The 17,798-nt window shown below is 44.6% G+C and overlaps 1 protein-coding gene across 2 annotated transcripts; it reads left to right on the top strand.

The window, feature by feature from the left end:
- Positions 1-1,358: 1,358 nt before the first annotated feature.
- On the top strand, positions 1,359-15,368 carry DNAJC14 (DnaJ heat shock protein family (Hsp40) member C14). Of its 2 annotated transcripts, none has more exons than XM_081321850.1 (7): positions 1,359-1,478; positions 2,089-3,531; positions 4,731-4,837; positions 6,970-7,089; positions 8,424-8,584; positions 11,569-11,665; positions 13,998-15,368. In XM_081321850.1, exons 2-7 carry the CDS (start codon positions 2,380-2,382, stop codon positions 14,236-14,238), a joined length of 1,878 nt encoding a protein of 625 aa, XP_081177976.1. In that variant the 5' UTR covers positions 1,359-1,478; positions 2,089-2,379; the 3' UTR covers positions 14,239-15,368. The 2 variants fall into 2 exon arrangements, with proteins under 2 accessions (XP_081177976.1, XP_081177977.1); XM_081321851.1 differs by having other exon boundaries at positions 13,835-14,214.
- Positions 15,369-17,798: the final 2,430 nt, after the last annotated feature.

Genomic DNA, 17,798 nt, shown 5'->3' with positions numbered 1-17,798 from the left:
TCCATTTAATTGATTCTTTATCTTCACTGTATAACTGAATATCACTCAGGTCGTATCTATCTGATAATTTGGGGGGGGAGGGTGTATTCCTTTCAAGTTGTAATTTTGTGAGATGGCATCGGTGAACTGACTGAAACTCAGCATCTGCTTTTGCTGATTGAGTAGTGGTCTTCCTTCTTTACTTGCAGAGTTATAATCAAATTTATTTCTTTGGTATCCATACAGTGATGTCCATGTGTAAATCTGCCCATCTTTTAGGCTGTTGAGGGATGGCATTTGCTATCTAAATTTCCTCATCAGAACTGTTAGGTAGTCTAGCTTCATTTGTGCAGCAAAGCCAAACTTACCCATTGTTCCAGATATTATTTTAGTTGCAAACACCCTACTCTTCTATAATAGAATAGAATAGAGCTGGAAGGGACCTTGGAGGTCTAGTCCTGCCCCCTGTTCAAGTAGGAGGACCTATACCACCTCAGACAAGTGACTGTCTAGCGCCTCTTCTTAAAAATCTCCAGTGAAATTTCCCGGAAGGTAATAGCAAACCAGTTCTGTATGGCTGTCAAGCAAGCCAGACGGAGGCGATTACGAAGCACTGACGATGTTACCTAGTTTGGGGTAATGAAACGTCTGCAAGAAAACAAGCAAGCTCAGAGAGCACGAAGGACCTCTCATGTCGACAAACATCCTCCTTTATTGGGATCACGAAGTTGCCGGGAGTCCAGCTCGACTCGAAGGGACTGCGTGTTCAACTCTGCTCAACCCCCTCGATGCAGATTTAGTACCAAAGCGACGTTAAAGCCAGGCAGAGGAGACTTTCCGACACCTCTTATTCCACGGCAGCCTCCTCTCGTCCGATTTCCTTCCGGACTACAGCTCCCATTATCCTACTCCATGCTCTGTTCAAGGAGGGTAAAGGCAAAGGCTAGCAAGCTCCGCCGCGGGCTAGATCTCTAGGACAGGGGTCTTCAAACTCGGCCCTTTTATGACTTGTGGACTTCAACTCCCAGAATTCCTCAGCCAGGCACGCCTGGCTGAGGAATTCTGGGAGTTGAAGTCCACAAGTCATAAAAGGGCCGAGTTTGAAGACCCCTGCTCTAGGAGGAAAGAGCCCAGCCCAGCACCGTTATCTGCCGGCGGGAAATACGGGAGCGCTTGTGCCCAGGGCCGCCAGAGGGAGAACCGCGCGCGAGAAGACTGGGGCTGGAGGTGTGTGTGTGGGGGGGGGGTCGCTGAAAAAGAACGGAATAAAAAGCCGATTCGGAACAGACCCGACCAGCCGCGACGCACCAATAGACGAATTTAGAAGGCTTCCCTTGACCCGGAAGTGGAAATTGGAGGGCGGTGTTTCGCCAGGCGGGCGGAAGGCGGAAGTGGAGGCTTGCCGAGAGAGAGAGAGGGGGGGGGCAGTCAGATGGAGGAAGAGGAGTGGCGGCGGCGGCGGCAGCAACCCCGTCCTCGTTGCTAAGTAACAGGAACAGGTAACGTTGCCCTCTCGCTTTCTTCCTGGTGGCTCTTGCCCCCCACCCCCGATTGGGACATCCCCGTTCACCCTCCCCCCTCTCCGCCGCCACCCCAGTGTGGAGCAGCTTCCACCTGTTTCCTTTTCCCCTTTCCAGCCCTGCAAGGGGTTCTGGGCGTTCTTGTTTCCGTGTTAAGCATTTCAGCCTTGGTGGAGCAGTGGGCTAATGCCTCCTTAAGTAACACCAGCTGCCTGCAATTAGTGCAGGTTCACATCCCACCAGGCTCAAGGTTGACTCAGCCTTCCATCCTTCCAAGGTAGGTAAAATGAGGACCCAGATTGTTGGGGGCAATTAAGCTGACTTTGTAATAACGCCGCTTGGGGTGTGTGTGTGAAAGCCCTAATAAGCAGGCATATACATAGAATGAAGGCTACTGCTAAGCTTGTAAGCCACCCTGAGTCTTCGGAGAAGGGCGGGATATAAATGGAATTAAAAATAAAATAAAATAATATTGGTGTAACGGGTTGAGAATGAAACAACCTTCCGGCCAGCGAAAAGCATAAGGGGGCAAGTGGGCTGTTGTATTTGAGGTACAACCTCTTTTTCACACACTCTGGTTACCTTGCAGGAAAGGGGGCTGGCGATGGCCATAACTTCATCTTCATCAAGGCCAGAGTAATTTCCGGAACACAAACAGCATGGAACGCCTGAGGTCTGGGACTGGAGTTTTGTGTAAATCCCAGCCAGATTTTTCTGATTTGGGCAAAAGTGGTCTGAGCCCTTGCAGCCTTTGTGATGCAGGATGCAGGAAGCAAAATGTTCACTTCAAAAAAAGTACTGCTGTTGCAAAGTATCTCCTGGCTAGGAAGAGCTATCGAGTCTTCAGAAGGCTGAGGTTTTAAGGCAGGAGAAAGGTGCTATGGAGACAAAAATGCTTTGGAATGGCAGTTGCGATCGCGATAATGGCAGCTTGCACTTTACTGACTATAAAACGCCCAGTAATGAAACTGACTCCTGTAACTGTCCGAGAGAGATGTCTGATCTCTCTGCAGCTTATTCAGAGGAAGGCAATGACTTATGCGGCTTCAGTTGTCAGCACTGGCATTCAGGATTCAAGAAGGACCCGCCTACGCTGCTGTTAGGCCAAGAAGTAGATGTTGAAGATGGCCTGGCTACAAAAACCAAGGAAGAAATCCCTGATTGCACTCGGGCTCCTGGTGGAAGAAAAATTGCCCGGCAACAAAGGCAACGCTCTTCTCCTAAAGACAAAGGAGAAGGTCACTTTGTACCCTCTGGGGGGAAACACAGGCAAACTAGGAAGAGGAGTGATGGGCGTCATTATGTCCAAGCTGAGTTGCTGAAGCACCTGGAAGGTCTGGCCTTGTTCTGTGCTTCCTGCTTCAGACTGTTTATCAGTGTAATTGTACAGGTCACCCTCCGCTGTGGTGAAGGGGTGGAAGCAGGTGGGAAGATGCTGTATTCTTGCTGCTTCTTCAGCCTGCATGATTTAAACACCATTCAAACTGACATGCAGACTTGGATCCAGCGTGGAAGGATAGGGTGTAGAAAATTGACCCGACAGCTAGTCTCATGGTTGTCACTAACTTACCGCCTGCTTAAGATGCTATGTGCTATTCTCTTCTTGGTGCTTATGCTTCTCCTGGGTAGTATACGACTCTGCTGGAAGGCTTCCAAGTCGGTCCTACTCAATATTCTGAATAGAATGACTCATACTAGCTATGGAGCCTGGCTTCTCTCAACTATTGATTTCCCTCAAATTGGGGCCCTCTTCAGAGAATGCAGGATTGGCAAGTGGATGGCAAGTCTGCTGCTTAAGTGGCATGCTCTCCTTTGGATGCCCAAAGGATTAAGGACCACCCAATCAGGGAGCGCCGTTCATAACGACTCTCCTGGTGGACCCGGACCATTCGAGCCTGGCGAAGAGGTGGCACGTTTGCTGGCTATGGCACACACTCCTGAAGAAGAGCTCAATCCTTTTCAGGTGTTGGGCTTAGACGCAACAGCTTCTGATGTCGAATTGAAGAGAGCCTATCGGCACTTGGCAGTCCTGGTGAGCATGTCTCTTGAGCCAGAAAGGTTGGCTGGTGATTGGAAGCATGTGTGTCTTTGATGAGAGAGCCTTTATTTAAAAGAGGTGGCATTCCTTCCCCCCCCCCTTTTATTAGCAAATAATTATGAAAAGAATTCAGTTCCTCCTCCTCCTCCAAGAATTTAGAATGTTGGTGGGAATTATTAAAGACAGTAGTAAAAGAAAGCTCCTCTCTTGTCTGGTTGACATAGTCCAACATTTTCAGGGTGGAGGAAAGAGACCTGGAATACAATGCAGTCTTTCACGATACAACTGATTAGTCTTCACTTTTCACTTGCATATTGACGTACTGAGTAATTATTGTACTACTTGAGCGGCAAGTCTTGGTTAATTTTAACAAGTAAAGGAAATGACAAATGTAATCATCTATATAGCAACAAGTTTGATCAAGATACTGTGACAAATAGTTTTTCTCCTTGTTTGTCTTCTGGGCTATCAAGGGAACAGGACGTATGGAAACTTGATTCAACTTGTTTTATCTTCCTGTCTGGAGATGCTGAGGATTACAGCTCATTTCTCAGCCTGTAAAATTCCAGCCTGGATTTTCAAGGTGTATTGAATGAAAATCCCATTTTTAAATTTCTCCCATCTTTCCCAGCCTGAGGAAAGAGAAGGATAAATGAGCTGCTATAATACACCAAGGAGGATTGCAGACTCTGCTTCTGGAATTTGCTAATTTCTCCCATTCCCTAGCTCAGGGGTAGGCAACCTCGGCTCTTTTATGACTCATGGACTTCAGCTCCCAGAATTCCTGAGTCAGCTATGCTGACTCAAGAATTCTGGGAGTTGAAGTCCATGGGTCATAAAAGCCGAGGTTGCCTACCCCTACCCTAGCTGAAAAACTGCTTTTGACAAAAAGCTCTCATTTTTTGGTTGCTTGTTGCAAGGGAAGAGCTCAGTTGACAACCTTTTTATTTGAACTTCTGAACAGAAATGTTCCTGCATAAGGAGCGATCTGTAAATAAAGCCTACTTGCTTTGTTTTGGCTTTATGGTCTGTATGTCACATGGGAGTGAGAGTACTGGCTTTACTTTGCAGGATGACTGTTAGGTTTATTGTCAAAATATAGCATATATTTGTCTCAAATGTTTTTAAAATACAAACACCAGAATAGGGGCGTGTCTAACTTCTTTGGGGTTTGGGGATGGGGTGTTACACAGGTTCACCCAGACAAGAATGAGCACCCACAGGCAGAGGAGGCATTCAAGGTACTGCGGGCAGCCTGGGATATTGTCAGTAATCCAGAGAAGAAGAAGGAATATGAAATGTGAGTCAACTGAAACTTATTTGGGCTTCCTTCACTCCTACTGAGAACTACATAACTATATGAAGTTTGATCTGGAACTGAGACAATATGGAGAGGCCAGTTTTCAAAGAGATTCCTCTATTTCAGGGCTTTTCAACCAGTGGTACGGGTACCAAATGTGGTACATTGGCACCTGGCAGGTGGTACGGGGCCACCCTAGAAAAGTAGCGGAGGGGAATGAGCTGAACCAGTGGCAGCACCGCACAAGCCTGTGCAAGAGATGGCTGGAGCTGCAGGGCTGGCAGGGCTCAGCGGAAGCTCCAGAATCAGCGCTTCGGGGCTGGCAGGGCTCAGGGGAAGCGCCAGGATCAGTGCCAGGCTCCAGCTGGAGCTCAGCGCTGATCCTGGCGCTTCGGCCCAGAAGAAGCGCCGATCAGCTGGAATGTTGCAGCATCTCCAGGGTCTTGTGATTTACATTCAGATGCTTGGCAACTGATTCATATTTATGACAGTCACAGTGTCCCAGGTCATGTGAAATGACCAAAACCTGCTGCAACCACCCAGCAAGGGGGGGGAGAGAATAAAAACCACCCACTCCTGCTGCCAATCCTCAACAGAAATGCTCACAACAATGAAAACCTTGGACAGGAGGAAGAGCGCTGCCGGGCGGGCAGGCAGGTGTCTTGCTCGGCTGTGGCTTGGGGGGCACTTTTTCCAGTGCCATTGTAACTTCGAACAGTCACTAAGCGAACTTTTGTGAGTCGAGGACTACCTTTACTTCATCACTTTTTTCCCTTTTTTTTTGGCCATCAAGTTTTTGACACCTTGCTAGGCGACTGGTGGTATTCAGATGTTGCCATATCTTAAAAGTGGTACAGTGGGTGAAACGGTTGAAAAGCCCTGTTCTATTTAAGGGGACAGAGAATAAATTTGAAAACGTGAGCATCAACAATGTCAGGTAGCAACACTGATTGAAACTCGGGATGCTTTTCATTACTTCCCTGAGTTTTTTGTCTGCAATGGAAACACTAGTTAATAGTATCTGAAAGTAATATATTTCCCACAAGCATCTGATACATATCACCCAGGCGAGCCTGTGCAAATCTTCCTGTGAAAGTTAATTTTTTTATTTATTTTTTTATTTTAATTCCATTTATATCCCGCCCTTCTCCGAAGACTCAGGGCGGCTTACAAGCTTAGCAGTAGCCTTCATTCTATGTATATGCCTGCTTATTAGGGCTTTCACACACACCCCAAGCGGCATTATTACAAAGTCAGCTTAATTGCCCCCAACAATCTGGGTCCTCATTTTACCTACCTCGGAAGGATGGAAGGCTGAGTCAACCTTGACTAGGCGACATGAGAATTGGTCAAGAGGAGCTTGTCCTATTCGCTGGTCCTTGTCTGTATTTGAACTCATTTCAATTGGATGTAAAAACCAAGATTATGGTAATGTCTCTTCCCACATCCCATCCCACCCCAACCCCCCAAAACTCTGATCATTTACACAGGGGGGAAAAATTACGCCAATCTTTTGTTCTGCACTTCTCAACATTTCAAGCCATTTCTATGGCAGCAAAATCATTCTAATCAACCCTAATCAGAGGAGTGTTTTGCACTGATTCTGCGTATGCAGAACCTGTATCCTACAGCTTGAAGCTAATCGTAAGCTGAAGTCTCCTTCGAGTTAAGCTTGATTACCTGTGACCATAGAGGTGCCACGTAGTTTTCACGGTCCAAGTACAGAAGTGATGTCCCGTTGCTATGAATGTTTTTTCAGTTTTCCAGGTTAGCTCATATTTATGGTGCTCCCTGGTGGTCTCCAGACCAAGGAATAATTATGCCAAGGTCAGCCAAGTGCTATTTGGATATTACTCAAGTCTAGGCCATTGAAGGGTTCTCTTCAGGAACTCTTGCATAAGTCACTTTTTGTGTGCACATCCAAATGTGTAGAGCATGCCTGCACAAAACGTCCTGTCGTTTTTGGACTCCTTACTTGAGGTCAGGCTAATATAAATCAGAGCTTGTGTAACCTAGACGCTCCCTGAGTGTTGAAATGGCTTTCATTTCCAGTGCATGTGTGCACCATTGCAACCCTAATCAAGCTTTGTATAACTGGTGCTCCCATTTAAATTCACCAATTTTTCTTTCAGAAAGCGCATGGCAGAGACAGAACTGACCAAGTCCATGAACGATTTCCTTTCCAAGCTTCAGGATGATCTGAAGGAAGTCATGAACACAATGAAGTGCAACAAGTGCCAAGGGAAGCACAGGTAGGTGGCCAGCTGTCCCTGGTGCAGTATGATGTCAGCCACGCTACACAAGCAGCAGGATCTTGACTTTGCAGAGTCTCCATTCGCGTGGTCCTTTATCTAATCTGGGTGCAGGAGAAACTACATTCAAGCCTGATTCCTTCTGAGGGTGGTGACAACACCAAGATTCCTATTCCCTTGAAAGTCTCTGGATAGTAGAATGGAATATCTTTTCCTAAACAGGCCTAAATCAATAGTTTAGCTTTTAATTGAGGTGTCAAAGTCTCCGAAAGACTGAGGTACAGATAGTCCTTTACTTAGAACCAGGGCTTTTTTTGTCATAGAACGCTCAGAATGGAGTTCCGGCACCTTTTTTGGATGGAACCTTGTAGGGTAGGCAAGGCGGGTTGTATGACGTGTGTGAGTTCCGGCACCTTTTTCTTATACAAAAAAAGCACTGCTTAGAACCATTTATTGAGTGACAGTTCAAAATGACAATGGCACTGAAAAAAGTGACTCGCAACCAACCGGTTCTCACACTGACAACTGTTACACAGGATCGCCACAGTCAAGTGATTAAAGGTTTTGGAGAACACCAGAATGGCCCCTTCACACGAAAGATTCCTCCGCAAGAGAAGAATCCAATATCTGGAGACCCTAAACTTTCCTTTGTTTATTTAAAAAAACTACAGGCACTAGCAGGATAGGTTAAGTCTATAACGGCAGAAGTCTATAATGTACTTGGGATAGTATATAGATCTGATAGCTAGATGAATATATACTGTGAGTTCAAAATTGGAAAATGTTTGATTATTAGTACCCAACTGTTATACGCTACAAGGGTTCAATTATACCTCAGCTATTTACTAATTCTGCTGGCCATGCGATTCAATTTCCATATTTTCATTTCCTACTGGTCTTGTGTCCATTTCTAAAATTATTTAGTTTAGAAATGCTTCCGTGTTTATAAATTGAGCATAGAATGTTTTTATTTCTTTATGAACCACGCCTAGATGTTATTTGGACAACAGGGGTGTCAAGTTCGCAATGTCACGCGACGTGTCGTGACGTATCGTGACTTTTTTTCCATTGCCGGCAATGTGGTGGGCACGGTTTCATCATGATGCATCCAGCCGCAGGCCGGCAGTTGATATAAGGTGTCCAGCGTGAGCAGGGAGTTGGGCTAGAAGACCTCCAAGGTCCCTTCCAACTCCGTTGTTCTGTTGTGTGCATTTAATCCCGAAATTAAATGCAAATGGATGCATGTGCGTGCACAAACACACAGGGAACCCACGCGATGCTGTAATATAACGATCCTACTTGGTGCTTTCTGACCTCTGAATTCTTTGCTGCAGGAGGTTTGAGATGGATCGTGACCCATTGTATGGCCGATACTGTGCAGAATGTAGCAAATTTCATGCAGCTGAGGAAGGTGACTTCTGGGCGGAATCCAGCATGCTGGGATTGAAGATCACATACTTTGCCATGATGGATGGAAAGGTTTATGACATCACAGGTAATTGAATTACACTCTGACAATGGGAAGCGGAAGCACAACGTGATGTGTTAAATGAGGTTCTTGTTCTTATTTTGTCCAGTAGTCTGTTGTGTGTATGTATGTGAATACATATACACATAGAGTAGGGAAAACTAGGGTAACACTACATGTGTGCAGCCTGTGAATAGCATGCATATGTGTGTGTGTGTGTGTGTGTGTGTGTGTGTTTTCTAGCAACCACTTTCAAGCATCTGGCAGTAGTGACCCAATAGGGGATTATAGAGCCATGAGAGAGGATAACGGTATCTGTAAGAAAATGTAGCCTAACAGAAAAGTCTGCTTATACAAAAACTGGATTTACCTTTGTTTCAGATATGAAATAGGCTTACGTATGATCTATAATCTAAAGTTCAGGTCAAATGCACAAAGCGTCTTAAAGAGTGTTGCTTTCTCCTTAGCTTTAAACAGTACACACTGAAGCCTTAAAGAGAGGCTTCATTGGGAAGGGGAGAGAGAGCGCATGAGAAAGAGATTAAGTCGATGAAGGAGATCTTGACCCAATAAAAAAACAGGAATACCTTGGTGGTAAAAACTTTCACGCAGGTGGGAGCTTGGGAGATTACTGATGAGAAAAGGAATGTTGGGTTATAATGGCATAGCTTGATAAAAATATCCAGCTTTTATGTGGCTGCTATGGAAAATGCAAATGTGATGCTATGGGCATCAGGAAATCAACCAAGTAGTATCTTTGTGCCTTCATAGAAATCAATGGTGCGATTACACTCAAGAGTACACTGTGCTATATTTCTGCTCATGCCTAGTTTTAACCGGTGAACTTAACTTCCAAAGATATAGTGATGGCCACCAACGTGGAAGCTTTCCAAGAAGTGAAGTGAACCTTAATAGGGGAGTATCATTGAGAGGAAATGGAAAGGGGAGGAGTGTGGTTAACCTGGGAGGTGAGACAAGATTGCCGGGAAAGAGGAGTCTGCAGTAAAGAGTGAGCAGCTGAGAGGAGAAGTGAGGTGAAGTTGAGAAACTGAGGACTCTAGCTTTTACCGTCTTTCCCCGAAAATAGGACCTACCCTGAAAATAAGCCCTAGCCCGATTTTCACTTCTTGTTTTCAAATATAAGGCCCCCCCCCAAAGTAAGCCCTACTTAAGAGCCTGTGCAGCTGGCCAGCCACCCACTCTGTTTGCTGCCAACATGAGGGATGTGTGTCATGTGGCCATGAAGCAAGGCAGGGGGGGGGGTTGACAACGAAGCAAGGCGGGTGTGCGGCACTGTCCTATGCACCCCGGACAGTCTGACAGAGGGCCCTGCAACCAGGCCATCAACATGCCGACAACTGCCTGGCCTTGCCACCGAGGTGACTCCAGCAGCCCCATGCAGGATTGCCGGCCTGCTTCTACTCCTTACCGCTGCAACAAAGCAGGAGGCTGAGCAATGCACCGGTGCCAAGGCTACTAAGCAAGACAGCAGAGTGTGTGTGTGTGTGTGTGTGTGTGTGTGTGTGTGTAGAACAAAGCTTCTCTTCCTTACCACCGCAACAAAGCGTTTAGGATTTTCTTAGCCCAGCCCAGCCCAGCGCAGGGCATTCACAGTGCAAAATCCCAACCCTCACCCCAGAGCAACCGCATTCCTCCACTAACCTCTTTTCCAGGTCCGTTCTCCGCGTGCAGGGCAACAAAAGTTTGGGACTAAAAAAAAAAGATCAATCCAAACTTCCAACTTCTAGCGGGGGAAAAAATAAAAGCTCACAAAGTTGGAAGGTCTGATTGATTTTTTTTTTAACCAGTAGTCTCACAGGCTTCTTTTGTTGCCCTGTGTAGGAGAATGAGGTGGAAAGCAGGTTAGTGAAGGGATTCTTCGGGGAAGAGAGGGTAGACGGGGAAGGGGCTGCTCTGGCTGCTGCCGCCTCACTCCGCCAGCATCAGGGCTCTGCAGACTGGGTGGCCAAGTATACTGTTGGGGCTCCATCCTCCACACACACCCGCACCGCCTTGCTTAATGGAGGTGGCATTCAGCCTCCTGCTTCGTTGCGACAGCGAGCAAGGAGAAGAAGCAGGCTGGCGATCCTGCATATGGTTGCTGGAGCTGCCGCCGGGAGGCCAGGCAGTTGTCATCATGTTGATGGCCTGGCTGCAGGGCCCTCTGTCAGCCCGCGTGAGGCAGCTCTGCATCTCCCGCCTTGCTTCGTCTTCCACCCCTTCCCCACCACCTTGCTTAGTAACCACGGCACTGGTGCATCGCTTTGTCCTCCATCTCCCCACCGTCTCGCTTCGTACCCCACCCACCCTGCCTCACTTCCTGCTCTATTGTGGCCACAAAAAATAAGACCTACCCCGAAAATAAGCCCTAGTGCTTATTTTGGTGACCAAAAAAATATAAGTCCGTGTCTTATTTTCGGGGAAACATGGTATTTCCCTATCAGCTTAATTCTACAGCTGTTTTCTGCTTCCCAGCCCATTCAAAAATATTTTGGTCCCACGAACAGCAGAACATATGCAAGTGGAGTCGTTTGACAAATAGCCAAAATAGAAGTGTTTATTTAGATAGAATCTTCACTGGCAGAATTTTAAAATGTTTTTAGAAAATAGTCTCTTTCAGAGGATCAAGCAAATGGACGGAAGATAAGTGGCCAATATCCTACCTGTGAACCTCTCTCTGTTAACTAACTGGCCTCTTTGGAAACAGAAGGATAAACTAGATGGAATTTAGATTTGAGCCAGAATGCTGTTCTTTTCCCCACTTAGACACGCTTATGAAAACAGAAGAGATTGCATCATGTTTTCTTCTAGGAACGAAATCCTATTTTTAATATCAAAACTAAAATATTAGACCTTAAGAGTGCCACGTATGTGATAAATCATCCTACTCCAAAGGCTGAGAGACGCTGTCTAGGAAGAAAAATGACATTTTTAAGGACATTCCTGTCTGTTTTGTGGGGCAGATCTGGGTCAGGAACTGATAACTGATTTTTTTTTCCCCTGATGTGCAGAATGGGCTGGTTGCCAGAGAGTGGGAATCTCTCCAGATACGCATCGAGTTCCCTATCACATCTCTTTTGGATCAAGAGGCTCTGGAGGACGCCAGAGGTTCGTGTGGAATTACGTCGTTGGTTTCTTCTTAAGAAATGTTTGGTTCTCATTGAGAACTGAAATGTAGGGGTTTACTATGTACATTTCACGTAAACTGACTCATTCAGTTTGTGAAGAGATCTGTTTGATCTGGTTTTTTTCCATTTGTATGGGCACACGTCGACATGTTTGGTCTAGTGGTTAAGGCACCAGGCTAGAAACCATGAATTGTAGTCATGAAAGCCAGCTGGGTGACCTTGGGCCAGTCAGTCTCTCTCAGCCCAGTTCATGTCACAGGAAAAGGGGAAAATAGGAGGAAGAAGGAGCATTAGATATGTTTGCCACCTTGCGTTAATTATTAAAAAATAAGAGCGGTGGAATATGAAATAAATCAATAGTCCACAATTAGCCTCGCAATAGCAGTTGTGTTAAACACAAACACGCAGCCTATGCCAGATTGGTTGTTAATTCCAAACTGACATGAGCTGGTAATGTTCTTTTTCTTGAGTCCCATTTTCCTCCTTTTTAAAGAGAGGCAGAACACCAAGGCCTATATGAGAGGGGTGTTGATATATATGAATAATAAATTTAGATGTGCTGTGGAAGTTAGGAGGAAAGAATTGGAGAATGAAATAAAGGAAAAAGAAAGGCTTTGATTTTGAATCCAGAGGATGTGAAGTCTAAGGAGGCTATTAAACTGTTAAGAGGAATGGATTGAGTATATCTAGAATAAATATGGGACAAATGGATTGAGTATATCCAGAACAAATTTGGGACTAAAAAGTTTCATGTAGTATTTGAATAAGTCTTCCCTTCTTTTCTCTTTTTTTTTCTCTTTTTCTTATATATTTTATATTAATAGTGTTTGTAGTTATCCTATATGAGCTAGAGAGTGATAGATTTTAGGGTTTACGGTTGTTAGCATATGGTTGTTTATGATTCTTTTTTTTTTGTTTTTTATACCTTGTACTTAGCTCTGGGAAGTCGGGGGGGGGGGGGGAGGGGGGGAGGGGTAAGGAGGGAGGGATAGGGGAGGGGTAGGGGGGATTGTTAAAGATAAAATGTATGATAAAACTTTTCAATAGATAAAGAGAGGCAGAACAGGAGAGTTTGCACTGCAGAGGCCCGACTCTGCCTTTGTCTCTTTATACTTCTGCATGAGCGACCTTTATACTTAAAACAATAAACTGATAAGAGGATGAAACTCAGTTTCCTGGGGCTTAAAGCAGTACGCTGGTAAGAGTGTGGAATAGCCCTGTGCTTGGTAGAATTGTAAAGATGAAAAACCACGAGAGTGAGTTGGGCAGATATATAAATATTCTTAAATAAATAAATAAAATGCTCAATAGTAGTAACTGTGAGAGGGATCTCAGAGTCCTAGTGGACAATCACTTCAATATGAGCCAGCAGTGTGCTGCAGCTGCCAAAAAAGCCAACACAGTGCTAGGCTGCATTAACAGAGAGATAGAATCAAGATCACGTGAAGTACTAATACCACTTTACAATGCCTTGGTAAGGCCACACCTGGAATACTGCATCCAGTTTTGGTCACCACGATGTAAAAAAGATGTTGAGACTCTAGAAAGGGTACAGAGAAGAGCAACAAAGATGATTGGGGGACTGGAGGCTAAAACATATAGGGAACGGTTGCTGGAATTAGGTATGTGTAGTTTAATGAATCAAAGCTAGTCCAATGTTGAAGAGAAGGACCAGAGATGACATGATAGCAGTGTTCCAATATCTCAGGGGCTGCCACAAAGAAGGAGGGAGTCAAGCTATTCTTCAAAGCGCCCAAAGGCAGGACAAGAAGCAACGGATGGAAACTAGTCAAGGAGAGAAGCAACCTAGAGCTAAGGAGAAATTTCCTGACAGTTAGAACAATTAACCAGTGGAACAACCTGCCTCCAGAAGTGGTGAATGCTCCAACATTGGAGGTTTTTAAGAAGAGACTGGACAGCCATTTGTCTGAAATGGTATAGGGTTGGAGTAGATGGCCTCCAAGGTCCCTTCCAACAACTACTTCTTCTTCTTCTTCTTCTTCTTCTTCTTCTTATTATTATTATTATTATTATTATTATTATTATTATTATTATTATTATTATTATTATTATTATTATTATTATTATTATTATTATTATTATTATTATCTATAAAGGGCTTCTGAAAATAGATTCCTTTTCTTCCCAGGATGAATATAGGGTGATCCAACAATTGCCAATTCTGAAGTCTGTTTTCCGCTGTGTAGTTGTAACATAAAGCTGAACATGTATCTCTGCTGTAATCCAGTTCTGGATCAAATAATGTAATTTGTTCTCTCTGTCTGTTCTTCCTTCCCCCACCCCCCAAAAAGAGCTGCTTCAGACAGTAGCCCAGCTTCTGCTGCAGAACTACAGGACTTCTTCAACCGTATCTTCCAAGGGAATCCCGGGCAGATGCCAAACGGGAACTTTTTCGGCACACCCCAGCCCCCCCCAGGCCCTGGGAATATGCCGATGCCTCCTGCCTCTTCTTCAAAAGTAGACAGTAGCTTCCAGAAGGGCGATTCAAAGCAGAAACGGCGGAAAAAAGTGCGACGCCCCTTTCAGCGCTAAGGACCTGACTGAATGGGAGAGAAAATCTCTCTGGTTTTTCATCAGGTAGCAAAAGGGCTGTTTTAAAAATTGAAAAAGTATTCTTGATAAGAGATAAGCCTCCAAGCTCCTCTGGACTCATTTGTAACCCTGTAACTTCCAGCTGGAACAAAATGTTCTCCATTGCAGTTGTTAACATGGATCCTGTGATACCAAAGAACTCCTTTGGATATTTTCCTGAAAGCACTTAATGAAAATAAGGTGTGGACAATATTAAGCCTTTAAGCGTCCAATCGTATGCTTTTATAATTGTCTAGTGCTCCTTCTTGGGCAGAGCTACAGCTTCCACCAGTTATTTCACTTGACTGTTAACTCTTGTCCACAAAAAAGGCTTGGCCTGGAATCTCTTTTTGTTTCATTCCAAGGCTTCGAAGACAAATAAAAAAAAGGTAGAGGATGGCTTAGTGCCCAGGGAAGGTGCGGTTTGCCTGTGATAATTTTTAGAGCGGGCAGGAAAACAGATCCTATTTAGCAACTGTCTTCTTATCCCATTCTGGGTGTTCTGCACCCAGATTAAATGATGAGAGGAGAGCTACTACCTGCCTGGAATTTCCTTACGTCAAAGGTTAATTGCTTGCCGTGCAAAGGAATTCATCTGGATGGTTCTTTTAGTAAAGACCAGGGGAGACGAAGATGCACCCCAGTTATTGTTCATTACTCATAGCTCAGGATTATGCCAAGTAAGCTGCTCCTTTATGGAGACCCAAATGTTGCCCAATTCCATTGCAAGACTGCTGAGGGGAGGTGTTTTGCACTACCATGTGGTTAAAGAGCCAGAGGCCACTCCTGGCTCGGGAGATCGGAAGACTATTTAAGAATTCGGTGTTCCCAATGTTCTAAGGGGCTTGGTTTGCTCTTCCTGGATCCTAGCAAGTACATACCGTTTGCCTATGTTGGCCTAAGACTGTGATCAAGTCAATTAAGACACGGGTGTGTTAGGTGACAATTTTAGCACGGATGGCTAGCTCTACAATTGTTCAACCTCTTTTATAGAAGGTTACTTTTTTTAAAAGTTCAAATTTGTATGTACATACATATATTTAATACAATGTGTATTATCCTTTCTATAAATAACGTATCAATGCCTTGGAGAGGCTGGCCTACAGTTTCATTCTTAGCCCATGCACTGTTGCACCCTGTTACACAATTATATATTTGAGGAATTCAACCTTTAAAGATGAAATTTAGCGCTTCCTTTCTTTTACTGTGGAAACAGCTAGTCAGGTATTTATACTGCTATCCGGTTAGTCCTGCGTGTTCCCAGACACCCCACTGAAGGGCGTTAGGGTACAGAGCCCATGGTTATCTCCACCCTGCCACAAGTACTTCCTCACTGTTCTGCCTAGAGCAGGGGTAGGCAACCTTGGCTCTTTTATGACTTGTGGACGTCAACTCCCAGAATTCCTGAGCCAGCCATGCTGAGGGGAAAGGGAGAGGTTTCCAAGATGAGCCATTATGGCTCAGGAATTCTGGGAGTTGAAGTCCACGAATCATAAAAGAGCCAAGGTTGCCTACCCCTGGCCTAGAGTGATCATGTGGGGAGTATATTTATTTGCTTCTCCTTTGCATTGTTAAATCATGGGAAATCCTTCTAGATCAGCCCAGTTGCAAAGACCCTACCTGACTTTCTTGCATTAGCTGCCCTTCTTCAGAGTGATTTGCTCCGTTAATGACGGAGTTGCTTCTCTTCAACCCAGCTAATGCTGACTTTTCCAGTTCATGTGGCTCTTTTGTTGTCTTGGTGGAGGGATCTATTTCTTACAGCATCTATATGGGCCTCTAACTCAAACAAAGTGATTCCGGATGGCATGTAAAAAGTCAGCCACCAAGAGAAGCCAACATAATACATTAAAAGGTAACCAAAATGGCAACCAAGCTGAAACATACTGCAATCCGGCAATTGGGACACCATGCTGGAAGAAAGCATGAAAATGCTGGGGGGAAGGACCAATTATTGACTGATTTTTAGATTGATTTTTCAAAGGCCTGGCAGGTCAGAATCAATCGGGTATTAGAAGGCTGATTGTTTCAAATGTCGGGCTGCCACCAAAAAGTCATTCCTCCAAGGTCCCAAAGGTGGTATTGCCTCAGTGAGAGGACTGGGCGTGTGCCCTCCCTACTGGGGCAGATGAGATGGGCAGATAGTCTAGGGAGGAGGTTTCTATGCTTATGTGGGACTTTAGAGATGGATAAGCGGCACATTAAATTACCCCAGAAGCCTATTGGAAGCCAGTGTGTCTCATAGAGCTATCACATGGGCATAAAGAGGAAGATCCATAACTCCACGCTGCTGGATTCTGGATTAATTCAAGCATCTGCATGGTCTTCAAGGGCAGCCCCATATAAAGTGTGTTGCAAAGATGACAAAGGCATGAATGATTGAGCAAGACCCTTCAGTCCAGCTACAGATGCAATTGGAACACAGGTCAAAATTGTGTGATAACCCCTGCCCCCCTGCCAAATAACTAATGCTCCCTGAACATCCCATGTGATGATTTTTCTACCATGCTGCTAGACAGAATCCACAAGCAAAGGGAAGAGGCCATTACACCAAGAATGTGAAAGAATAGACCAGGGGTCTTCAAACTTGGCCCTTTTATGACTTGCGGACTTCAGCTCCCAGAATTCCTCAGCCAGCATACCAGGCTGAGGAATTCTGGGAGTTGAAGTCCTCAAGTCATAAAAGGGCCAAGTTTGAAGACCCCTGGAGTAAACAGAGTGGGGAAACCAGTATGACCACAGGGTATGAGTTGCAACTCTCACCAGCCTGGTGTCCTGACCCAACAAGATCCACTACAGTTAAGCAAGGAGAAGGAAAAACAATACACACACATTGTGCCAATGACCTAACTGAAACCCTGAAAGATGTATTTTATGCATTTGCCGAAGCCTAAAGAATGCTAGAATTGAAGTTATGAAAACCTGTATGCACATAGGGATGTCTGCTCTAATTATCAGTTGCGGATATGAAAAACAGGATAATACTATATCATAACTTATACATGGTCATATATAGTTCATCGGCTGCTGGTTGAACTGTTAACAATATGAATTGGTTTTAGCCATTTTTTTGCTCTTGTTTAGCAAAGTGGAATACAGCAAGTTTTTTTTAAAAAAAAAAGTCTAATAAACATCTAGGGGACCATTTATTTTCTCCCTGCCTGGCATCCAGGAAGAGTATGTGGGTGAGAATGGGCAGTTAGCTAATTTGTGACCCTGAGGCAAAACGCTGTAAAGATTGGCAAAACAATTTTCTTGCCAATTAAGGAAGGGAGAAAAAAAAATCGTGTGCACCAAATGATTTTTCTGATTTGTTTTTAGAATTGCACACATCCTGCTATTTGGATCATGAATGGATCTTTTATTAGGAAATAAAGGGAACACATTTTTTTATTTAGCATCTGGTTTTCTTTGTCCTTAATCTAGTTCAACCCATTCTGAATTTTTAAATTAAAGATTTAAATTGTCACAAAATATGCTTCAGCACTATGGTTGTTTCCTCAGTTTATTTAGCAAGTAGA

Source organism: Vipera berus (assembly GCF_964194415.1).
Source record: "Vipera berus genome assembly, chromosome: 2".
Lineage (NCBI taxonomy): Eukaryota > Metazoa > Chordata > Lepidosauria > Squamata > Viperidae > Vipera > Vipera berus.
The sequence above is the reverse complement of the archived record's forward strand: the minus strand, read 5'-3'. Positions and strand labels throughout refer to the sequence as shown.